This window comes from Coregonus clupeaformis, chromosome 30 (genome assembly GCF_020615455.1).
Source record: "Coregonus clupeaformis isolate EN_2021a chromosome 30, ASM2061545v1, whole genome shotgun sequence".
NCBI lineage: Eukaryota > Metazoa > Chordata > Actinopteri > Salmoniformes > Salmonidae > Coregonus > Coregonus clupeaformis.
Window position 1 is genome coordinate 8,086,294 of NC_059221.1, and position 26,108 is coordinate 8,112,401.

General features: G+C 43.0%; 1 protein-coding gene across 3 annotated transcripts in view; it reads right to left on the bottom strand.

Annotated features, from left to right (window-relative positions):
* Window positions 1–1,089: 1,089 nt before the first annotated feature.
* The window catches only part of LOC121546784 (beta-catenin-interacting protein 1-like), a 73,840-nt gene continuing 48,821 nt past the window's right edge, over window positions 1,090–26,108 (bottom strand). For all 3 annotated transcript variants that reach the window (XM_041858023.2, XM_041858021.2, XM_041858022.2), the window contains one exon: window positions 1,090–2,162. In XM_041858023.2, coding sequence (XP_041713957.1) covers window positions 2,104–2,162 — 59 coding nt within the window. In that variant the 3' untranslated portion in view covers window positions 1,090–2,103. The remainder of the gene's footprint in view (window positions 2,163–26,108) is intronic.

A 26,108-nucleotide genomic window follows, 5' to 3' on the forward strand; every position in this document is an offset into this window, starting at 1 on the left:
AACCCTTGTTGGCAATCACAGAGGTCAGACGTTTCTTGTAGATGGCCACCAGGTTTGCACACATCTCAGGAGGGATTTTGTCCCACTCCTCTTTGCAGATCTTCTCCAAGTCATTAAGGTTTCGAGGCTGACGTTTGGCAACTCGAACCTTCAGCTCCCTCCACAGATTTTCTATGGGATGTAGGTCTGGAGACTGGCTAGGCCACTCCAGGACCTTAATGTACTTCTTCTTGAGCCACTCCTTTGTTGCCTTGGCCGTGTGTTTTGGGTCATTGTCATGCTGGAATACCCATCCACGACCCATTTTCAATGCCCTGGCTGAGGGAAGGAGGTTCTCACCCTTGATTTGACGGTACATGGCCCGTCCTCTGAATCATTCAGATGTTCATTGGCAAACTTCAGACGGGCCTGTATATGTGCTTTCTTGAGCAGGGGGACCTTGCGGGCGCTGCAGGATTTCAGTCCTTCACGGCGTAGTGTGTTACCAATTGTTTTCTTGGTGACTATGGTCCCAGCTGCCTTGAGATCATTGACAAGATCCTCCCGTGTAGTTCTGGGCTGATTCCTCACCGTTCTCATGATCATTGCAACTCCACGAGGTGAGATCTTGCATGGAGCCCCAGGCCGAGGGAGATTGACAGTTATTTTGTGTTTCTTCCATTTGCGAATAATCGCACCAACTTGTTGTCACCTTCTCACCAAGCTGCTTGACGATGGTCTTGTAGCCCATTCCAGCCTTGTGTAGGTCTACAATCTTGTCCCTGAAATCCTTGGAGAGCTCTTTGGTCTTGGCCATGTTGGAGAATTTGGAATCTGATTTATTGATTGCTTCTGTGGACAGGTGTCTTTTATACAGATAACAAGCTGAGATTAGGAGCACTCCCTTTAAGAGTGTGCTCCTAATCTCAGCTCGTTACCTGTATAAAAGACACCTGGGAGCCAGAAATCTTTCTGATTGAGAGGGGGTCAAATACTTATTTCCCTCATTAAAATGCAAATCAATTTATAACATTTTTGACATGCGTTTTTCTGGATTTTTGTGTTGTTATTCTGTCTCTCACTGTTCAAATAAACCTTCCATTAAAATTATAGACTGATCATTTCTTTGTCAGTGGGCAAACATACAAAATCAGCATCATACTTTTTTCCCTCACTGTAATTACATTAGTGTGAGTCAAGAGCAACCTAGTCCAATCTAAAGAGTGCTGACATTATGCTCTTGGCTACTTTTGATAACGTTAGGAGTTTTGATTCGGCCCGTTTAGATTTGACAGTTTGGGAGCGAGTCAATTCAATCAATAATAAATTAGAACTACAGTATGTCCCTCGTCAGACACCTTTTAAAAATCATGTTAAATGTATCTTACAAAAGAAAATAAATATATAATTGGCACAATCAACTCATTATTGTATTTATCCCGTCTGTACAATAAAAAGGGTTATATCACTTCACAATAACCCAAAACCTTGTTTACTTGGGGAAAGGCCATGTGCATACTTTATCTGTGTTTGTGTGTGCTAGTGTCCTTGATTCTAATACTTGTGCCAAATTGGAAGCAGAGTTGCCCTCTTGACAGCCTATTGTTCAAAGCAGCAATAAGCAGCAAGAAGTACAATCGGTTTGACAGAATATGAAAACTATTAAACACAACAGTGTACAGTTAAAAAATAAACAAATTCAACCAAAAAAAGTAAACAAAAATATTTCATTATCTTCCCGCAAGGTCATCAGGTAAAACACTCACATTTCGTTTGACCAAACAACAAGGTTCTACCATTGACCAGAGCAGATACGAAACAACATGGCCCGATGCCAAAAACAAAAAAACAAGACAAAAAAAACAAGGTTTTGAATTTTTCAACGGCTTGCTCGACACCAAGGACCTAAGCCAAGGTAATGTATACCTACTGTGTCTGTGGCAATGGTGTGTGTCAGTTTGTAGAGGAAGGAGGCAGGATAAAAGGAAGGGGGGGAGAAAAGGTAAACAACACCCGGTGTCACCCTCTGTCCTTCCATCCATAACAGTTGCCCATTCTCTCTCCAGAAACTCAACAGTGTTGTGTCGGTCAGTGGAGTTTGGTTTGCCGGGGACGGGTCCAGGGTCACTGCCGCCGGTCTTCAGTTTCTTGTCGTGAAAAAGCCATCACCACGTCCTCCGCACCTGGCGACCCACAACCCCAATGGAACGTCAGGAGAGAGATATCAACAACACTCACAATAACAACAAACTCCATCTAGATATTCCTTCCACCTATACAAGTCCTATAAGTTCTGTGAATAAAACACACATAGTAATGATGAGCATGAGTAGCATACCTGTATCTACATTACATTTCAATAAACACTGTTTTTAGGAGGAATCTCTTGAAATCGTTGCTTGTATGAATTAATAGTCCATCTATTTTTATTGTAGGGTGTCCAACCACACGCGCTTTGGCAATGAAATGTCACTTCCTTATGTTCCAAAATACATTTTACCAAGACAAATATGATTATTCATGTTCTGAATCGTTCAGATGGGTCTTTCTCTAACATATCATTAACATCATATGCAAAAAGTCAGATTTCGCAGCCTAATTAATCTGATAATAAGCACCGAGCTCTGTTGACAGAGCGGTGCCGCTTTCTCATAGCAACTTTTGAGGACTTTACATGATGTGGTGGTTGTCCGCAAAGTTGTTTCCGCGGGTCGCAAAAAGCTACATTTGCATGACACAAGCTGAATTAAATGTAAAAAGCGTTGAAAATAAAAAGCTTACGGTATGCTCAGTGCTCCGTTGAAATTTCAGAGATACGCTTATTTTTGTGAGAATCTTTTAAAAAGAACAGGAATTTTGCATCAATATGAAAAGTGTATACTAAAATATGAAAAGACTACATGTCATATCTCAAAATTGATATCTATCTTACCTCTATATTGTTTTATGTCCTCTGGATTTGAGAAGAAAGATGACGAGTTCAACGGTGAGCCTGTCAGTTAGCTTTAATTCTTGCACAGCATCCAGCCTAGCTGACGCAATGCTATTTTCCAGACTAAATCAATGGCCTCCAGAAAAACACAGCAACCCTCCCGCTAGCCATGATTGGCTGAGATAATGAGTGGGCTGGACATGCTGAGAGATGAGTTTGGATTGGTCTGCCATATAGCACGCTTCTGTCAATAACATGAGCTGGTCAGTATGTGTAGGTAATCCTTTCTAACGCAGATTTTTTGAAAGATATCACGTAGTAGAACTGCATAAGTGTTGCTCTCTACTTTCGGGAGGACTGAGTTTTGAAATCAGTGGAATTAGAGTATGATAGCTAAGGAGATGGAGAAAATTCTGGCGTTTGATTGAAAATATGCAGACGGAGTTGAAAAGAGAACACATACAGTGGGGAAAAAAAGTATTTAGTCAGCCACCAATTGTGCAAGTTCTCCCACTTAAAAAGATGAGAGAGGCCTGTAATTTTCATCATAGGTACACGTCAACTATGACAGACAAAATGAGGAAAAAAAATCCAGAAAATCACATTGTAGGATTTTCAATGAATTTATTTGCAAATTATGGTGGAAAATAAGTATTTGGTCAATAACAAAAGTTTCTCAATACTTTGTTATATACCCTTTGTTGGCAATGACACAGGTCAAACGTTTTCTGTAAGTCTTCACAAGGTTTTCACACACTGTTGCTGGTATTTTGGCCCATTCCTCCATGCAGATCTCCTCTAGAGTAGTGATGTTTTTGGGCTGTCGCTGGGCAACACGGACTTTCAACTCCCTCCAAAGATTTTCTATGGGGTTGAGATCTGGAGACTGGCTAGGCCACTCCAGGACCTTGAAATGCTTCTTACGAAGCAACTCCTTTGTTGCCCGGGCGGTGTGTTTGGGATCATTGTCATGCTGAAAGACCCAGCCACGTTTAATCTTCAATGCCCTTGCTGATGGAAGGAGGTTTTCACTCAAAATCTCACGATACATGGCCCCATTCATTATTTCCTTTACACGGATCAGTCGTCCTGGTCCATTTGCAGAAAAACAGCCCCAAAGCATGATGTTTCCACCCCCATGCTTCACAGTAGGTATGGTGTTCTTTGGATGCAACTCAGTATTCTTTGTCCTCCAAACACGACAAGTTGAGTTTTAACCAAAAAGTTATATTTTGGTTTCATCTGACCATATGACATTCTCCCAATCCTCTTCTGGATCATCCAAATGCACTCTAGCAAACTTCAGACGGGCCTGGACATGTACTGGCTTAAGCAGGGGGACACGTCTGGCACTGCAGGATTTGAGTCCCTGGCGGCGTAGTGTGTTACTGATGGTAGGCTTTGTTACTTTGGTCCCAGCTCTCTGCAGGTCATTCACTAGGTCCTCCCGTGTGGTTCTGGGATTTTTGCTCACCGTTCTTGTGATCATTTTGACCCCACAGGGTGAGATCTTGCATGGAGCCCCAGATCGAGGGAGATTATCAGTGGTCTTGTATGTCTTCCATTTCCAAATAATTGCTCCCACAGTTGATTTCTTCAAACCAAGCTGCTTACCTATTGCAGATTCAGTCTTCCCAGCCTGGTGCAGGTCTACAATTTTGTTTCTGGTGTCCTTTGACAGCTCTTTGGTCTTGGCCATAGTGGAGTTTGGAGTGTGACTGTTTGAGGTTGTGGACAGGTGTCTTTTATACTGATAACAAGTTCAAACAGGTGCCATTAATACAGGTAACGAGTGGAGGACAGAGGAGCCTCTTAAAGAAGAAGTTACAGGTCTGTGAGAGCCAGAAATCTTGCTTGTTTGTAGGTGACCAAATACTTATTTTCCACCATAATTTGCAAATAAATTCATTAAAAATCCTACAATGTGATTTTCTGGAGAAAAAAAAATCTCAATTTGTCTGTCATAGTTGACGTGTACCTATTATGAAAATTACAGGCCTCTCTCATCTTTTTAAGTGGGAGAACTTGCACAATTGGTGGCTGACTAAATACGTTTTTTTTCCCCACTGTAGAAGGCTGTTGTATAAAACACCTGTCTCCGGATTACATCTTCAAATTAAGGGCAACCATGGCATCCGTGACAGAGAGGGATAAGCTAGCTAGCTACATTTTCAGATATTACACGTTTCTAATTTTGTCAGCAAGTAGTTTTAATTTCAAGTTAAAGTGTACTGTTAGCTAGCTAGCTAATGTTAGCTGGCTGGCTCGCTAGCTAACGTTACGTGTATGATCTGTGTAGTAATATTATTTGTATCTCAGAGCCATTTGCATTGCTATTTATAGCCTAATGTTAGCTAGCTAACATTGAACCTGGTTGGTTAGCTACCTGCAGATTCATGCAGGGTAGTAACGTTATGAGTTGGGATTATGGTTCATTGTTTAGCTAGCTAGCTACATGTCTAAACAAAAGACTTCACTATGCAAGTAACCATTTCAATAGCATGTTAATGATGTCATTGCGACAACTGTCGATAGACGTAGCTGGTAAATTTGCTCTGGCTAGCTGCACCAATTTCAGAGCACACCCGTCTGAGTGTGCTAGAGTGCAGAATAACTGACAAATTTACATTGACTATGGCCGGTGTCAGTAAATGTTGCCAAAAAAGCATAATTAAATTGTTGCCAGTAGCACAGTCACCAACGCTCTGGATAACATAAAAACAGCCTAACCAGCTCTGCTAAGGCGAGTAAATTGGTCAGAGTGAGCTTTTCTCTCATTTGTGTCTGGAAGTAGCTAGCAAGCTAGCCACCGTTAGCCAGTTCTCTGAGTTTATGAACGCCCAGAGAGCACTCTGAGCACACTCTGGCACTCCAGATTAAATTTAAGAACACACCCGTAGTATAAACCAGCCTTTAGTCTTGAAATCTTTGGTTGCTTAGTACATGGCCTCACATGTGAATCCTTAAGAGATGGATAGGGCTAAGGCTTAAGAAGGTGTCAACGATGCTGAATGGATGTAGACAAAGAAGAGCTCTCCTGTAGGTGTACCAAAACATTCAAGTAACCTTTTCTCAAAAGTGAAGTTACAGGTTAATCAACTTTCAAAGCAGAATTACTTTCCCATTTTCCTCAACTGTAGTGTATGATATACCATTTTCTAGCTCTGAGTCTCTACTTTTATCCAATGTAAAAAATACAATTTCAAATTTTGTTACATAAGACCGAATCGAGCCGGTCGGTCACATACAGTGGGGGAAAAAAGTATTTGATCCCCTGCTGATTTTGTACGTTTGCCCACTGACAAAGACATGATCAGTCTATAATTTTAAATGGTAGGTTTATTTGAACAGTGAGAGACAATAGCAACAACAAAAAAATCCAGAAAAACGCATGTTAAAAATGTTATAAATTGATTTGCATTTTAATGAGGGAAATAAGTATTTGACCCCTCTGCAAAACATGACTTAGTACTTGGTGGCAAAACCCTTGTTGGCAATCACAGAGGTCAGACGTTTCTTGTAGTTGGCCACCAGGTTTGCACACATCTCAGGAGGGATTTTGTTCCACTCCTCTTTGCAGATCTTCTCCACGTCATTAAGGTTTCGAGCCTGACGTTTGGCAACACGAACCTTCAGCTCCCTCCACAGATTTTCTATGGGATTAAGGTCTGGAGACTCGCTAGGCCACTCCAGGACCTTAATGTGCTTCTTCTTGAGCCACTCCTTTGTTGCCTTGGCTGTGTGTTTTGGGTCATTGTTATGCTGGAATACCCATCCACGACCCATTTTCAATGCCCTGGCTGAGGGAAGGAGGTTCTCACCCAAGATTTGACGGTACATGGCCCCGTCCATCGTCCCTTTGATGCGGTGAAGTTGTCCTGTCCCCTTAGCAAAAAAACACCCCCAAAGCATAATGTTTCCACCTCCATGTTTGACAGTGGGGATGCTGTTCTTGGGGTCATAGGCAGCATTCCTCCTCCTCCAAACACGGCGAGTTGAGTTGATGCCAAAGAGCTTGATTTTGGTCTCATCTGACCACAACACTTTCACCCAGTTCTCCTCTGAATCATTCAGATGTTCATGGGCAAACTTCAGACGACCCTGTATATGTGCTTTCTTGAGCAGGGGGACCTTGCGGGCGCTGCAGGATTTCAGTCCTTCACGGTGTAGTGTGTTACCAATTGTTTTCTTGGTGACTATGGTCCCAGCTGCCTTGAGATCATTGACAAGATCCTCCCGTGTTAAATAAAAAACTCAGAAAATTGACTACACAGTAAGCATACGAGGATCGAATAAATGCAATAATACAATGAAAATGAAAAGGTACAGGGAAAAGGTCACAGAGAAGGTAATGTTTAAGTGTTATTGTGGTGACTCATCTTAAAAATGTTCAAAACCTTTTACAATACAGACGTGTCTTTGATCCTGAACTATCTTGCACAAGGACTTGAGAGGGCTGACCAGCAGCAGCGCTCAGAATAAAACTACAGAAATACAGGGCTGACAGCCATTAGAGTGGAATATGCCACTGGACTACTGATGCACTGAAGCAGGACGGATCTGCTTTATAAGAGCATTGGAGCCCTCTGTTTCACAGTCATAATGTGTGGGCAGCGCCCTGCTGCACAGTCACACACACGCTCCTTCATAGTGTCAATAGTGTTTTCACGATACCAGAATTTTGATTTCGATATCAATACCAGCTTTAGTATCACGACTCTCGATACCATCAAGATCCTACCAAAACATGGTAAAGTTGGTTTGAGATTCGATATTCGCCAGACATTCGGAACTTCAAACATCAATATTTTTATACTATGATTTGAGCTACAGTGGTTTGCGAAAGTATTCACCCCCCTTGGCATTTTTCCTATTATGTTGCCTTACAACCTGGAATTAAAATGGATTTTTGGAGGGTTTGTATCATTTGATTTACACAACATGCCTACCACTTTGAAGATGCACATTTTTTTATTTTTGTGAAACAAACAAGAAATAAGGCAAAAAAACAGAAAACTTTAGCGTTCATAACTATTCACCCCCCCAAAGCCAATACTTTGTAGAGCCAACTTTTGCAGCAATTACAGCTGCAAGTCTCTTGGGGTATGTCTCTATAAGCTTGGCACATCTAGCCACTGGGATTTTTGCCCATTCTTCAAGGCAAAACTGCTCCAGCTCCTTCAAGTTGGATGGGTTCTGCTGGTGTACAGCAATCTTTAAGTCATACCACAGATTCTCAATTGGATTGAGGTCTGGGCTTTGACTTGGCCATTCCAAGACATTTAAATGTTTCCCCTTAAACCACTCCAGTGTTGCTTTAGCATTATGCTTAGGGTCATTGTCCTGCTGGAAGGTGAACCTCCGTCCCAGTCTCAAATCTCTGGAAGACTGAAACAGGTTTATTTCAAGAATTTCCCTGTATTTAGCGCCATCCATCATTCCTTCAATTCTGACCAGTTTCCCAGTCCCTGCTGATGAAAAACATCCCCACAGCATGATGCTGCCACCACCATGCTTCACTGTGGGGATGGTGTTCTCGGAGTGATGAGAGGTGTTGGGTTTGCGCCAGACATAGCGTTTTCCTTGATGGCCAAAAAGCTCAATTTTAGTCTCATCTGACCAGAGTACCTTCTTCCATATGTTTGGGGAGTCTCCCACATGGCTTTTGGCAAACATCAAACGTGTTTGCTTATTTTTTTCTTTAAGCAATGTCTTTTTTCTGGCCATTCTTCCGTAAAGCCCAGCTCTGTGGAGTGTACGGCTTAAAGTGGTCCTATGGACAGATACTCCAATTTCCGCTGTGGTGCTTTGCAGCTCCTTCAGGGTTATCTTTAGTCTCATTGTTGCCTCTGATTAATGCCCTCCTTGCCTGGTCCGTGGGTTTTGGTGGGAAGCTCTCTCTTGGCAGGTTTGTTGTGGTGCCATATTATTTCCATTTTTTAATAATGGATTTAATGGTGCTCCGTGGGATGTTCAAAGTTTCAGATATTTTTTTATAACCCAACCCTGATCTGTACTTCTCCACAACTTTATCCCTGACCTGTTTGGAGAGCTCCTTGGTCTTCATGGTGCCGCTTGCTTGGTGGTGCCCCTTGCTTAGTGGTGTTGCAGACTCTGGGGCCTTTCAGAACAGGTGTATATATACTGAGATCATGTGACAGATCATGTGACACTTAGATTGCACACAGGTGGACTTTATTTAACTAATTATGTGACTTCTGAAGGTAATTGGTTGCGCCAGATCTTATTTAGGGGCTTCGTAGCAAAGGGGGTGAATACATATGCATGCACCACTTTTCCGTTATTTATTTTTTAGAATGTTTTGAAACAAGTTATTTTTTTCATTCCACTTCCCCAATTTGGACTATTTTGTGTATGTCCATTACATGAAGTCCAAATAAAAATCCATTTAAATTACAGGTTGTAATGCAACAAAATAGGAAAAACGCCAAGGTGGATGAATACTTTTGCAAGGCACTGTAGAAACCTTTGCAAAGGGTTCTACCTAGAACGAGAAATATACAGCAATATAGCAACAAGATCAATCAATCAATCACTGTGTACAGTGTGTGTGTGTGTGTGTGTGTGTGTGTGTGTGTGTGTGTGTGTGTGTGTGAGGAGAAACCGAGAGATAGAAGAGGATCAGAGGGAGCATGCCTAAGATCACACATTACACCAGATAGAAAAGACTGACCCTAGCCCCCCGGCATATAGGCTATTGCAGCATAGATACTGGGGACGGAGACGGGTGGATTGAGCAACACTGTGGCGCCGTCCAAAACTACTCCTTGACAAGGCCAATCAGGCAGGATAAACACCACCCACTTTGCCAAAGCACAGCCCTCACACCACTCAAAGGAAATTGTGGAGGAAAAATGTATAGTCTGGAGAGACAGCCTTGAATGGTACATCTTGTCTCATACAATCATTGGTTCCTGTAGGTGCTGGGTAGAGATATGAGGGGGAGACGGTCATGACACCCTCCAGAACGCCCAGAATATGTTCTATAAGTTAAGATAGGAGACGGTGCCAGACACATGCAGGAACCAACCCTATGAACCATGCCTATGTAGCTTGTCTGTGCAAGCATTATAAGAGAACTAACGGGACTGCCCCAGGAGAGCTCAATTCAGACCGGTACTTTATGCATCTAAGTTTGACTGTGACCTCTCCAGCTTGCTGACAATAAAGAGTGATTCATTTAATATTGACTTAGTGTCTCCCTGTGTTGAATTTCCTCGACAAAATCAACAGACCAGGTCGAGTATAGCCCAGGAAGATCTCCCCCACCGCGCTAGCCATAAGGGGCGCAAAACCGGACAGGAAGATTACGTCAGTGAATCAAACCGCCCAAGGGAGTCAAGTATAGTGAACAAAGCCTGGCATGACGTGATGTGCCCTCATAGGGACGGCATGTGAGAGCGTGAGCAGGCCAATGACTCGGCCTCCGTAATAGGGTCAGAGAATCCCAGGAAAGAGAGGAGAGCTGGCCAGGAAGAGACAGCAAGGGTGGTTCCTCTCGCCAGTGTCTTGCCGTTCACTTTCTCACCCCTGATAGCACTCAATCATAGGACCCACTTAAGAGATGAGTCTTCAGTAAAGACTTAAAGGTTGAGACCGATTCTGCTTCTCTGACATGGATTGGCAGACCATTCCATAAAAGAGAAGCTCTATAGAAGAAAGCCCTCCCTCCAGCTGTTTCCTTTTAAATTATAGGGAAAATAAAGAGGCCTGCATCTTGTGACCGTAGTGTACGTGCAGGTACATTATGTACGGCAGGACCAAATCAGAGAGATAAGTAGGAGCAAGTCCATGCAATGCTTTGTAGGTGAACAGTAAAACCTTGAAATCATCCATAGCCTTAAAAGGAAGCCAGCTAGAGAGGCTAGCACTGGAGTAATATGATCAAATGTTTTGGTTCTAGTCAAAACATCTAACAAGAAATGGGAGACTGAAGGCTGAGTGGAGGGTAAACATAGGTGTTGTCTGAAGAGATGGTTTGTGAGTCTGGTTTTAAATAGGCAAATTATGTGATGGTGGTTGGAGAAGTTTTAGAGGAGTGCAGCTGAGCTGAAGGCAAGGTCCCCAGTGGCCAGGTGTCTGGTGTTGGGGGTGATATGGAAGCAGGAAGTCAGATTAGTAGAGTGAGTGACAGGGGATTTAGGTGTGCAGCATGTCAGAGGTAAGAAAGAGCCAGGACAGAGAGGCTATAGAGATTATCGTTGCAGTAGTCCAGGTAAGAGGTGACAATATGACAAACTGTTCAACACAATACTTTTTAGAATGCCCAAAACCTGGCCGTCCAACTTTGCAGAGTGTTGAGTCTTATTGTTGTGTGAAACTGAGGGAGTCAGAGAGTTGGGGCTCTAATGTTGTGCTTTATAGGAAAACCAAAGGCTTTGCAATGTGTGTCCCTACCCTGTGAACATTTCAAATTTGGTTTGAGGTGTCTAGGTCACATGGTCAAGGAGCTTTTGAAAATTAAGTATTTTATATATATATATATATATATATATATATATATACAGTGGGGAAAAAAAGTATTTAGTCAGCCACCAATTGTGCAAGTTCTCCCACTTAAAAAGATGAGAGGCCTGTAATTTTCATCAACGTCAAATGAGAAAAAATGAGATTTTTTTTCTCCAGAAGATCACATTGTAGGATTTTTTATGAATTTATTTGCAAATTATGGTGGAAAATAAGTATTTGGTCACCTACAAACAAGCAAGATGGCTGGCTCTCACAGACCTGTAACTTCTTCTTTAAGAGGCTCCTCTGTCCTCCACTCGTTACCTGTATTAATGGCACCTGTTTGAACTTGTTATCAGTATAAAAGAAACCTGTCCACAACCTCAAACAGTCACACTCCAAACTCCACTATGGCCAAGACCAAAGAGCTGTCAAAGGACACCAGAAACAAAATTGTAGACCTGCACCAGGCTGGGAAGACTGAATCTGCAATAGGTAAGCAGCTTGGTTTGAAGAAATCAACTGTGGGAGCAATTATTAGGAAATGGAAGACATACAAGACCACTGATAATCTCCCTCGATCTGGGGCCCCACGCAAGATCTCACCCTGTGGGGTCAAAATGATCACAAGAACGGTGAGCAAAAATCCCAGAACCACACGGGGGGACCTAGTAAATGACCTGCAGAGAGCTGGGACCAAAGTAACAAAGCCTACCCTCAGTAACACACTACGCCGCCAGGGACTCAAATCCTGCAGTGCCAGACGTGTCCCCCTGCTTAAGCCAGTACATGTCCAGACCCGTCTGAAGTTTGCTAGAGTGCATTTGGATGATCCAGAAGAGGATTGTGAGAATGTCATATGGTCAGATGAAACCAAAATAGAACTTTTTGGTAAAAACTCAACTCGTCGTGTTTGGAGGACAAAGAATGCTGAGTTGCATCCACAGAACACCATACCTACTGTGAAGCATGGGGGTGGAAACATCATGCTTTGGGGCTGTTTTTCTGCAAAGGGACCAGGACGACTGATCCGTGTAAAGGAAATAATGAATGGGGCCATGTATCGTGAGATTTTGAGTGAAAACCTCCTTCCATCAGCAAGGGCATTGAAGATGAAACGTGGCTGGGTCTTTCAGCATGACAATGATCCCAAACACACCGCCCGGGCAACGAAGGAGTGGCTTCATAAGAAGCATTTCAAGGTCCTGGAGTGGCCTAGCCAGTCTCCAGATCTCAACCCCATAGAAAATCTTGGGAGGGAGTTGAAAGTCTGTGTTGCCCAGCGACAGCCCCAAAACATCACTGCTCTAGAGGAGATCTGCATGGAGGAATGGGCCAAAATACCAGCAACAGTGTGTGAAAACCTTGTGAAGACTTACAGAAAACGTTTGACCTGTGTCATTGCCAACAAAGGGTATGTAACAAAGTATTGAGGAACTTTTGTTATTGACCAAATACTTATTTTCCACCATAATTTGCTAATAAATTCATTAAAAATCCTACAATGTGATTTTCTGGAATTCTTTTCTCTCATTTTGTCTGTCATAGTTGACGTGTACCTATGATGAAAATTACAGGCCTCTCTCATCTTTTTAAGTGGGAGACTTTGCACAATTGGTGGCTGACTAAATACTTTTTTCCCCCACTGTATGATACAAATTACAGACCTCTACATGCTTTGTAAGTAGGAAAACCTGCAAAATCGGCAGTTTATCAAATACTTGTTCTCCCCACTGTAAGACTCGTTTTACTGTGGATATAGATACTTTTGTACCTGTTTCCTCCAGCATATTCACAAGGTCCTTTGCTGTTGTTCTGGGATTGATTTGCACTTTTTGCACCAAAGTACGTTCATCTGAAGGAGACAGAACGCGTCTCCTTCCTGAGCGGTATGACGGCTGCGTGGTCCCATGGTGTTTATACGTGCGTACTATTTTTTGTACAGATGAACGTGGTACCTTCAGGCGTTTGGAAATAGCTCCCAAGGATGAACCAGGCTTGTGGATGTCTACAATTTTTTTCCCTGAGGTCTTGGCTGATTTCTTTTGATTTTCCCATGATGTCAACCTGTCCCTGACCGAGTCTGTCAAACCAACATGTTTCATGCAGACCACCATAGTCCCTGTGCGAAAGAACACCAAGGTAACCTGCCTAATTGACTACCGACCCATAGCACTCACGTCTGTAGACATGAAGTGCTTTGAAAGGCTGGTCATGGCACACATCAACACCATTTTCCCAGAAACCCTAGACCCACTCCAATTTGCATACCACCCTAACAGATCCACAGATTACGAAATCTCTATTGCACTCCACACTGCCCTTTCCCACCTGGAAAAAAAAGGAACACCTACGTGAGAATGCTATTCATTGACTACAGCTCAGCGTTCAACACCATAGTGCCCTCAAAGCTCATCACTAAGCTAAGGACACTGGGACTAAACACCTCCCTCTGCAACTGGATCCTGGACTTCCTGACGGGCCGCCCCCAGGTGGTAAGGGTAGGTAACAACACATCTGCCATGGTGATCCTCAACACAGGGGCCCCTCAGGGGTCCGTGCTCAGTCCCTTCCTGTACTCCCTGTTCACCCATGACTGCATGGCTAGGCACGACTCCAACACCATCATTAAGTTTGCCGCCGACACAACAGTGCTAGGCCTGATCACCGACAACGATGAGACTGCCTATAGGGAGGAGGTCAGAGACATGGCAGTGTGGTGCCAGGATAACAACCACTCGCTCAACATGATCAAGTCAAAGGAAATGATTGTGGACTACAGGAAAAGGAGGGCCAAGCACGCCCCCATTCTCATTGACGGGTCTGTACTGGAGCAGGTTGAGACCTTCAAGTTCCTTGGTGTCCACATCACCAATGAACTATCATGGTACAAACACACCAAGCCAGTCGTGAAGAGGGCACGACATGCCTATTCCCCCTCAGGAGACTGAAAAGATTTGGCATCGGTCCTCAGATCCTCAAAATGTTCTACAGCTGCACCATCGAGAGTACCCTGACTGGTTGCATCACCGCCTCATATGGCAACTGCTCGGCCTAAGACCGCAAGTGACTACAGAGGGTAGTACGTACGCTCCAGTACATCACTGGGGCCATGCTTCCTGCCATCCAGGACCTCTACACCAGGCGGTGTCAGAGGAAGGCCCTAAAAATTGCCAAAGACTCCAGCCACCCTAATCATAGACTGTTCGCTCTGCTACTGCACGGCATGCGGTACCGGAGCGCCAAGTCTAGGTCCAAAAGGCTTCTTAAACTCTACTGGATGGGTGACCCAAAATCGGGACAGTTGTTGATCAATACGGATAATGTGACTACAATGACGTTGTAAAGAAAAGTACATTTTCACAGACATATACATGTCTTATATGGGCAAAAAGCTTAACTGATTGTTAGTCTAACTGCAGTGTCCAATTTACAGTAGGTATTACAGCAAGAAAATACCATGCTATTGTTTGAAGATAGTGCACAACAAAACACTTTTATCAAGGCAACTGGTTTGATACACTCACCTCTGAAGGTAAATAATGTACTTACATTCAGTAATCTTGCTCTGATTTGTCATCCTGAAGGTCCCAGAGATAAAATGTAGAGTTGTTTTGTTTGATAAAATCAATTTTTATATCCTAACAAGATCCGTGTTGTATACAGCGTTTCGCCTAAATTCCGACAGTTTCAACTTGCAACAAAACATTGACATAATATAAACGCTACACCTTGTTTCACCCAGTCAAGTTAGATTTTTCTGCGATCCTCATTCTGCATGATGTATAGGTTACACAAAAGCTATTGAGCCCACCAAGAACTGACATGATTACGCACCAATGAGGCGGGCGGTGTTCACTTGTTTGACTGTATCTTGGTCCAATAACAACCTATCATTCTGAAACATAGCTAGCTAGATAGCCAATGAGCTAAGATTTACAGGAGTATGAGATGGTCCTTTGGTTGAGGAAAATCAGCACGCGCGCAACACGGTTTAGTGTCCATTGGAAATCTAAACAAGGAAGTGGCGCATCGCGTTACGCACAGCTCGATATAGTAAACAAAGTTTACTGCAGATTTTGAAAGTACAATATGGCAACTAATACTGGAAAAGCTAAATCTAAGTCCAGGTATACAGATGAGGACGGGATTATATCAGAAATCGACCGGGAAAGTGTCACAGAACCAGTAGATGAGGACTTACTGAATATAGTTTAGACTCAACAGCTGAAGATATGTTTTTGGAAGGAGAGGACGCCACTTTAGACTAGTAAGTGAAATAAAAAATGTCTACTCATGCTAATGGAGTTGTTTGAATGGTTGCATATTGTTCATTTGAGATATGTTTGTGATTTTTTCTTTGATAGAGAGAGATATATATATATACACACACACTACCAGTCAAAAGTTTGGACACACCTACTCATTCAAGGGTTTTTCTTTATTTTTACTATTTTCTACATTTTAGAAAAATAGTAAAGACATCAAAACTATGAAATAACACATATGGAATAATGTAGTAACCAAAAAAGTGTTAAACAAATCAAAATATATTTTATATTTGAGATTATTCAAATAGCCTTGATGACAGCTTTGCAAACTCTTAGCATTCTCTCAACCAGCTTCACCTGGAATGGTTTTCAAACAGTCTTTAAGGAGTTCCAACATATGCTGGGCACTTGTTGGCTGCTTTTCCTTCACCCTGCCGTTGACTCATCCCAAACCATCTCAATTGGGTTGAGGTTGGGGGATTGTGGAGGCCAGGTCATCTGATGTAGCACTCCATCAATCTCCTTCTTTGTAAAATAGCCCTTACACAGCCTGGAGGTGTGTTGGGCCATTGTCCTGTTGGAAAACAAATGATAGTCCCACTAAGCCCAAACCAGATGGGATGGCGTATCGCTGCAGAACGATGTGGTAGCCATGCTGGTTAAGTGTGCCTTGAATTCTAAATAAATCAGACAGTGTCACCAGCAAAGCACCCCCACACCATAACACCTCCTCCTCCATGCTTTACGGTGGGAACTACACATGCGAAGATCATCCGTTCACCCACACCGCGTCTCACAAAGACACGGCAGTTGGAACCAAAAATCTCCAATTTGGAATCCAGACCAAAGGACATATTTCCACCGGTCTAATGTCCATTACTCGTGTTTCTTGGACCAAGCAGGTCTCTTCTTATTATTGGTGTCCTTTAGTAGTGGTTTCTTTGCATCAATTCGACCATGAAGGTCTGATTTACACAGTCCTCTCTGAACAGTTGATGTTGAGATGTGTCTGTTACTTGAACTCTCTGCAGCATTTATTTGGGCTGCAATTTCTGAGGCTGGTAACTCTAATGAACTTATCCTCTGCAGCAGAGGTAACTCTGGGTCTTCCATTCCTGTGGCGGTTCTCATGAGAGCCAGTTTCATCATAGCGCTTGATGGTTTTTGCAACTGCACTTGAAGAAACGTTCAAAGTTCTTGACATTTTCCGTACTGACTGACCTTCATGTCTTAAAGTAATAATGGAATGTCGTTTCTCTTTCTTATTTGAGCTGTTCTTGCCATAATACGGACTTGGTCTTTTACCAAATAGGGCTATCTTATGTATACCACCCCTACCTTGTCACAACCCAACTGATTGGCTCAAACGCATTAAGAAGGAAAGAAATTCTACAAATTAACTTTTAACAAGGCACACCTGTTAATTGAAATGCATTCCAGGTGACTACCTCATGAAACTGGTTGAGAGAATGCCAAGAGTGTGCAAAGCTGTCATCAAGGCAAAGGGTGGCTATTTGAAGAATCTCAAATATAAAATTTATTTTGATTTGTTTAACACTTTTTTGGTTACTACATGATTCCATAGGTGTTATTTAATAGTTTTGATGTCTTCACTGTTATTCTACAATGTAGAAAATAATAAAAATAAAGAAAAACCCTTAAATGAGTAGGTGTCCAAACTTTTGACTGGTAGTGTATATATATTTTTTTACTTCAGTTTATTTTAGAAAATACTTTACCACCGCATTTCACTGTAAGGTCTACCCCTGTTGTATTCGGCAAATACAATTTGATTTGATTTGATTTTGAATTCAGGACATAAAGTTAATTTATTTACCACATTTTCTTGCAGTTTTACTTTATTGCAAACAGCATACTTGTTCCTTCTTTTCACTCGGTCATTTAGGTTAGTATTGTGAAGTAACTACAATGTTGTTGATCCATCCTCAGTTTCTCCTATCACAGCCTTTAAACGCTGTAACGGTTTTAAAGTCACCATTGGCCTCATTGTGAAATCTCTAAGTGGTTTCCTTCCTCTCCGGCATCTAGGGTTGGCCGGTTTCTAGATTTTCATATCTTCATACCGTCCTTCTCTCTTTCCGGGATTTACGGTATTACCATTTTAGTACACAAGGGGGCGCCAAACCCCAAAAGACCATTGGGCATCTGTTACCAGAAAGCGAAGAAAATTAGCACAAGTAATCAAATCAAATGTTATTGCAGGTGTAGCGAAATGCTTGTGTTCCTAGCTCCAACAGTGTAGTCATCTCTAACATTTCACACAAATCTAAAAGTACAAGAATGGAATTAAGAAATGTATAATACTTGCACGAGCAATGTCGGAGTCCGAAGTGTGTGTGTGTACACACAAACACTTCGGACTCCGACATTGCTCGTGCTAATATTATAAATTTCTTAATTCCATTCTTGTACTTTTACACACACAGTTGAAGTCGGAAGATTACATACACTTAGGTTGGAGCCATTAAGCCACTCCACAAATTACTTGTTAACAAACTATAGTTTTGGCAAGTCGGCTAGGACATCTACATTGTGCATGACACAAGTAATTTTTCCAACAATTGTTTACAAACTGATTATTTCACTTATAATTCACTGTACCACAATTCTAGTGGGTCAAAAGTTTACATACACTAAGTTGACTGTGCCTTTAAACAGATTGGAAAATTCCAGAAAATGATGTCATGACTTCAGAAGCTTCTGATAGGCTAATTGACATAATTTGAGTCAATTGGAGTTGTACCTGTGGCTGTATTTCAAGGCCTACCTTCAAACTCAGTACCTCTTTGCTTGACATCATGGGAAAAATCAAAAGAAATCAGCCCCAAAAAATGTGTAGACCTCCACAAGTCTGGTTCATCCTTGGGAGCAATTTCCAAACCCCTGAAGGTACCACGTTCATCTGTACAAACAATAGTACGCAAGTATAAACACCATGGGACCACGCAGCGGTCATACCGCTCAGGAACAAGACGCGTTCTGTCTCCCAGTTTCCCAGTCCCTGCCGATAAAAAACATGGGATGGTGTTCTCGGGGTGATGAGAGGTGTTGGGTTTGCGCCAGACATAGCGTTTTCCTTGATGGCCAAAAAGCTCAATTTGAGTCTCATCTGACCAGAGTACCTTCTTCCATATGTTTGGGGAGTCTCCCACATGGCTTTTGGCAAACATTGTTTGCTTCTTTTTTTCTTTAAGCAATGGCTTTTTTCTGGCCACTCTTCCGTAAAGCCCAGCTCTGTGGAGTGTACGGCTTAAAGTGGTCCTATGGACAGATACTCCAATCTCCGCTGTGGAGCTTTGCGGCTCCTTCAGGGTTATCTTTGGTCTCTTTGTTGCCTCTGATTAATGCCCTCCTTGCCTGGTCCTTGAGTTTTGGTGGGCGGCCCTCTTGGCAGGTTTGTTGTGGTGCCATATTCTTTCAATTTTTTTTATAATGGATTTAAATGGTGCTCCGTGGGATGTTCAAAGTTTCTGATATTTTTTTTATAACCCAACCCTGATCTGTACTTCTCCACAACTTTGTCCCTGACCTGTTTGGAGAGCTCCTTGGTCTTCATGGTGCCGTGGAAAAAATTAAGAGACTACTGCAAATGTTTCTTAAATCAGCATCTCTACATGTATGACAGCCATTCCATTCCAGTTTTTGTGTATGTCCATTACATGAAATCCAAATAAAAGTCCATTTAAATTACAGGTTGTAATGCAACAAAATAGGAAAAACGCCAAGGGAGATGAATACTTTTGCAAGGCACTGTATCCATGGTTTTTGGTTTGGGTAGATTTTAATGGTCACAGTGGGAACATGCCCTATACACGTCCTTATGAACTCGGTCACCGTGTCAGTGTATACGTCAGTGTTATTCTCAGAGGCAACCCGGAACATGTCCCAGTCTGCGTGATCAAAACAATCTTGAAGCATGGATTCCCATTGGTCAGACCTGCGTTGAATAAACCTTAGCACTTGTACTTCCTGTTTGAGTGTCTACCTATAGGAACGGAGGAGCAGAATGGAGTCGTGATTTGATTTGCCGAAGGTAGGGCAGGGTAGTGCCTTGTAGCCATCCCGGAAGGGAGAGTAACAATGGTCGAGAGTTTTTGAAGCGTGAGTACTACAGGCAATGTGTTGATAGAACTTCGATAGCGTTTTCCTAGAATTTGCTTTAAATTTCCCTGCTACAATAAATGCTGCTTCAGGATATGCGGCTTCCAGTTTGCACAAAGTCCAATGTAGTTCCTTGAGGGCCGTAGTAGTATCGACTTGGGAATATACATGGCTGTGACGATAACCGAAGATAATTCTCTTGGGAGGTAATGCGGTTGGCATTTGCTTTGGAGATATTCTAGGTTGGGTGAACAATAGGACTTGAGTTCCTGTACATTACCACAATCACACAATGAGTAGTTAATCATGAAACATACACCTCCGCCATCCCGGAGAGTTCTTTACTCCCATCTACACAATGTACTGAGAACCCAGCTGGCTGTATGGACGGGGACAGTATATCCGGAGAGAGCCATGATTCCGTGAAACAGAATATGTTACAGTCCCTGATGTCTCTCTGGAAGGAGATCCTCGCCCTGAGCTTGTCTACTTTATTGTCCAGGGACTGAACATTAGCGAGTAATATACTCAAAAGCAAATGGATGGTGTGCACGCCTCCTGAGTTGGACCAGAAGTCCACTTCGAATACCTCTTCTCTGCCAGCGGCGACTTGGAGCAGCCTCAGGGATAAGTTCAATTGCCTTGGAGGGTACGAACAAAGGATCCAATTCGGGAAAGTCATATTTCTGGTTGGAATGCTGGTGAGTTACCGATGTTCTGATATCCAAAAGTTATTTCTGGCTGTATGTAATAAAGCAAAAAAATTATCTAGGCTTATTCCTGGGCGCACACGGCGCCTGTGTCGTGTCATGCTGGGGTAGGCAGTACCATCGCCTGCCTGACTGAGAAGTACTGGTGGCCCACCTTGGCTAGGGACGTCCGGGTTTACGTCTCTTCCTGCTCCATCTGTGCCCAGTTTAAGACACTCAGACACATCCATTATGGAAAGCTCCTTCCACTGCCGGTTCCACAACGACCCTGGTCTCACCTCTCGGTGAACTTTGTCACTGACCTCCCCCCCCTCTCAGGGAAACACCACCGTTCTCGTCGTTGTGGACTGGTTTACCAAAGCTTGTTTCCTCCTTCCTCTGCCTAGGCTCCCGTCGGCCATGCAAACCGCGGAGGCCCTTTTTACGCACGTCTTCCGGCACTACGGGATCCTGGAGGACATTGTGTCAGACCGTGGTCCTCAGTTCACCTCACGCATATGGAAAGCGTTCATGGAACGCCTAGGGGTCACGGTCAGTCTCACCTCCGGGTATCGTCCTCAAGCTAATGGGCAGGTGGAGAGGGTCAATCAGGAAGTGGGCAGGTTCCTGAGGTGTTACTGTCAGGACCGGCCGGTGGAGTGGGCGGATTTTCTACCTTGGGCTGAGTACACGCAGAATTCCCTCTGCCACTCCTCCACTAACCTCACTCCTTTCCAGTGCGTGTTGGGGTATCAGCCGGCCCTGGCACCTTGGCATCCGAGCCAGACCGAGGCCCCTGCGGTGGACGAGTGGTTTCGGGCGCTGAGGAGATCTTGAACGCTGCGCACACTCGTCTCCAGCGGGCCAGTGTGTTGGCACAAGGAACAGGCTGACCGCCACCGCAATGAGGCACCTGTTTTCTCTCCAGGCGACTGGGTCTGGCTCTCCACCCAGAACCTGTGGTTTGTGGGGCCGTTTAAAGACCTGAAGAGGGTACTGTTTGCAACTCCTTGCTGATTACCGCATTAACCCGACATTTCATGTGTCTCTCCTCAGGCCAGTGATGCCTGGTCCCCTCGCTGAGGCTGGACCCAGTGATGCCCCGCCTCCTCCTCTGGACATTGAGGGAGGTCCGGCGTACTCAGTCCGCGAAGCCCTGGATTCGAGGCGTCGGGCGGGGTGTCTCCAGTACCTCATCGACTGGGAGGGGTACAGCCCAGAGGAGCGGTGCTGGGTTCCTGCGGTGGACATTCTGGTTGCTTCAGTGACCAGGGATTTTCACCGTCAGCGACCTGAACAACCCGCAACGCGTCCCTGTGGGGGTGGGGGGGGGGCACTGTCACGGATCCCCCCGGTACTGCTGCTCAGTCCGTTCACCAGTTCCGGAGGTCTACGTCACCGGCTTTCTAGGCGTAACTGACATGGATCATTACCACCAACCCCGGACTGTCTTGTCTCATTAAGCACACCTGGTACCCATTCCCCCTGATTAGTATGTGTATATATGTGCCCCCTGTTCCCCATTGTCGATTATTGTCCCAAGTCCGTTGGTCTCGTGAGTACTGTGTATTGTGCTCTGGTTGTTTACGGGTCTCGTCCCGTGTATTGTGTAGAGGTTATACCTCACTCTTTGTTTGGGTTACATCCCTTTTGTGTGTGTGTGTGTGTGTATATATATATATATATATATATACACACACATACATACATACATACACACACACACACATATACACACACACATACACACACGTTCTTTTACTGCTGCTCTAATTATTTGCTATTGTTATTTTTTACTTTTTCTATTTTCTTAAAACTGCATTGTTGGTTAAGGGCTTGTAAGTAAGCATTTCACTGTAAGGTCTACACCTGTTGTATTTGGCGCATGTGGCAAATACAATTTGATTTGATTTGTGTTGGGTGGAGTAATAAAACCCCTAATACGTATTCCTGCGCCTGTCTTCTAATCATTATACAATGTGACATCACCTGTCAATACACAGCTGGACTCGCTCCCGCTTTGTGCGATTTACACACAAACACGTGACTGGCTAACTGTTCGGGGGAACTACGGTAAGCTACAAAATGTATTTACTTACAAAGTAGCTACAAATATAAAAACATTATTGGAAAACTTCAAAGAAAGTGTTTCAACGGTATTGATGGTATTGAAAAACCATCCTGTGGCTATTTACAAATACTGGCAACTGAGTTAGGAAGGATGCCTGTATCCTAGTAGTGACTGGGTGTATTGATACACCATACAAAAGTGTATTTAATAACTTCACCATGCTCAAAGGGATATTCAATGTCTGCTTTTTTATTTTTACCCATCTACCATTAGGTGCCCTTCTTTGCAAGGTATTGGAAATCCTCCCTGGTCTTTGTGGTTGAATCTGTCTTTGAAATGCACTGCTCGACTGAGGGACTTTACAGATACAGTGCATTTGGAAAGTATTCAGACCCCTTGACTTTTTCCACATTCTGTTCCGTTACAGCCTTATTCTAAAAACAGATTAAATTGTTTTTCCCCCTCATCAACTACACACAATACCCCATAATAACAAAACAAAAACAGGTTTTTAGACATTTTTGCAAATGTATAATCATTTTTTTACTGAAATATCACATTTACATAAGTATTCAGACCATTTACTCACTACTTTGTTGAAGCACCTTTGGCAGCGATTACAGCATTGAGTCTTGGGTATGGCGCTACAAGCTTGGTACACCTGTATTTGGGGAGTTTCTCCCTTTCTTCTTTGCAGATCCTCTCAAGCTCTGTTAGGTTGGATGGGGAGCGTTGCTACACAGCTATTTTCAGGTCTCTCCAGAGATGTTCTATCGGGTTCGGGCTCTGGCTGGGTCACACAAGGACATTCAGAGACTTGTCCCGAAGCCACTCCTGCTTTGTCTTGGCTGTGTGCTTAGGGTCGTTGTCCTGTTGGAAGGTGAACCTCACTCCAGTCTGAGGTCCTGAGCAGGTTTTCATCAAGGATCTCTTTGTACTTTGCTCCATTCATCTTTACCTCAATCCTGACTAGTCTCCCAGTCCCTACCACTGAAAAACATCCCCACAGCATGATGCTGCCACCGCCATCCTTCCCCAGATCTGTGCCTCGACACAATTCTGTCCTGGAGCTCTACGGACAATTCCTTCAACCTAACGGCTTGGTTTTTGCTCTGACATGCACTGTCAACTGTGGTACCTTATATAGACAGGTGTGTGCCTTCCAAAGCATGTCCAATCAATTGAATTTACCACAGGTGGACTCCAATCAAGTTGTAGAAACATCTCCAGGATGATCAATGGAAACAGGATGCAATTTCGAGTCTCACAGCAAAGGGTCTGAATACTTATGTAAATAAGGTATTTCTGTTGTTTATTTGTAATACATTTGCAAAAATGCAAAAATGCAAATGTACAAACCTGTTTTCGCTTTGTCATTATGAGGGACATTCAATGTCAGTTATTGGTTTTTTTTACCCATCTACCAATAGGTGCCCTTCTTTGCGAGGCATTGGAAAACCTCCCTGTCTCTGTGGTTGAATCTGTTTGAAATTCCCTGCTTGCTCAACTGAGGGATCTTAGAGATAATTGTATGTGTGGGGTACAAAGATGAGGTAGTCATTCAACAATCATGTTAAACACTATTATTGCAAACAACTTGAATACTTATGTGACTTGTTAAGCACATTTTTACTCCTAAACTTCTTTAGGCTTGCCATTAGAAAGGGGTTGAATACTTGTTGACTGAAGACATTTCAGCTTTTCATTTTCAATTAATTTGTCAACATTTCTAAAAACATAATTCCACTTTGACATTTTGGGGTTTGTGTATAGGCCAGTGACACAACATCTCTATTTAATCCATTTTAAATTCAAGCTGTAACACAACATGTGGAAAAAGTCAAGGGGTGTGAATCATTTCTGAAGGCACTGTAGCCTAAGAATCTTAAACGAAAATGGAAATACCAATAGCTATTTCAACTAGAGAATCAATGGCGCGTAGCTTAAGTTTGATGATATAGGCCTACAGCCCAATGATGCACCCTGCTGGTACATACGCACATGGTACTGGAATGTCGGCTGTAAAACAAAAGGAGTTGGTAAGCAACTTTAGTGGGAAATCTGCTGTTGCTAGGGCCGTGCACAGACCTTTCAGGGGGCATGTGCCCAAAATGAGAAAAGGGCACCCCTCTTTAAAAAAAAGATGACTTTCATAATTAATATCTAGAAATTCATAACATTACAAATGCATAGCCCTATTTATTACTGTAACAACACACTCACTCATCATCACAAATTGTAAACGAGCTAGTTAGTTACAGTGCTTCCTAAACACATGATTGACATTGGGAAAAGAGGGTTAGTTAGCAAGCTTGATTTCTTTTACTGATTGTAATTTATCTTCAATGCTCATATCAACCCACTGGGCACACCATGTCATTTCAACTTGGAAATGTGGATAATATTTGGTTGCGATGTTGATCAATGAGATGTCAACCTTTATTCACCCACTCAAAAAGACAGACAGAAGTTTGTTGAATTCACAATGTGTTAACACTGCACTTTCAACCATTTAAAAGCACAACAAAGTTCAAATGGGAATACAATGTAAGATATTTTGTACAACTTCATGTTTTATGACTGTGCTTCATCTGATAGCATAACCAAATGTCCTGGATTGCAGTTGAGATTACATTAAAAGTACATAGTGGAGGTGATCAATGCTGTTCAAAATTCTGCACAGATTATTGCAGCAATTGTAAAGATCTCCACAGACCTGGGACCTTTGAATGCTGTTTTGAACATGCATACTTTTTATGATTGCATAAGAAGATATTTATAGTTACAGTAGGCTAACATTAAAATGTGGCCATGGATGTGTTACTCATTTTAAGGTCGAAAAAAATCAATCAAATCAGATTGTATTTGTCACATGCGCCAAATACAACAGGTGTAGACCTTACTGTGAAATGCTTACTTACAAGCCCTTAACCAACAATGCAGTTTTAAGAAAATAGAGTTAAGAAAATATTTACTAAATAAACGAAAGTATAAAAAATATATATACAAAAAAACAATAATGAGGGGGTACCGGTACTGAGGCAATGTGCGGGGGTACAGGTTAGTCGAGGTAATTTGTACATGTAGGTAAAGTGACTATGCATGGATAAGAAACTGCGAGTAGCAGCAGTGTAAAAACAAAGTGGGGGTGGTGTCAATAAAAATAGTCCAGGTGGCCATTTGATTAATTGTTCAGCAGTCTTATGGCTTGGGGGTAGAAGATGTGAAGGAGCCTTTTGGACATAGACATGGCGCTGCGGTACCGCTTGGCGTGCGGTAACAGAGAGAACAGTCTATGACTTGGGTGAATGGAGTCTTTTACAAGTTTTTGGGCCTCCTCTGACACTGCCTAGTATATAGGTCCTGGATGGCAGGAAGCTTGGCTCCAGTGATGTACTGGGCCATAAGCACTACCCTCTGTAGCGCCGAGCAGTTGACATACCAGGCGGTGATGCAACCGGTCAGGATGTTCTCGATGGTGCAGCTGTAGAACTTTGAGGATCTGGGGAACCATGCCAAATCTTTCTCCTGAGGGGAAAAGGCTTTGTCGTTCCTTCTTCATGACTGGTGTGTTT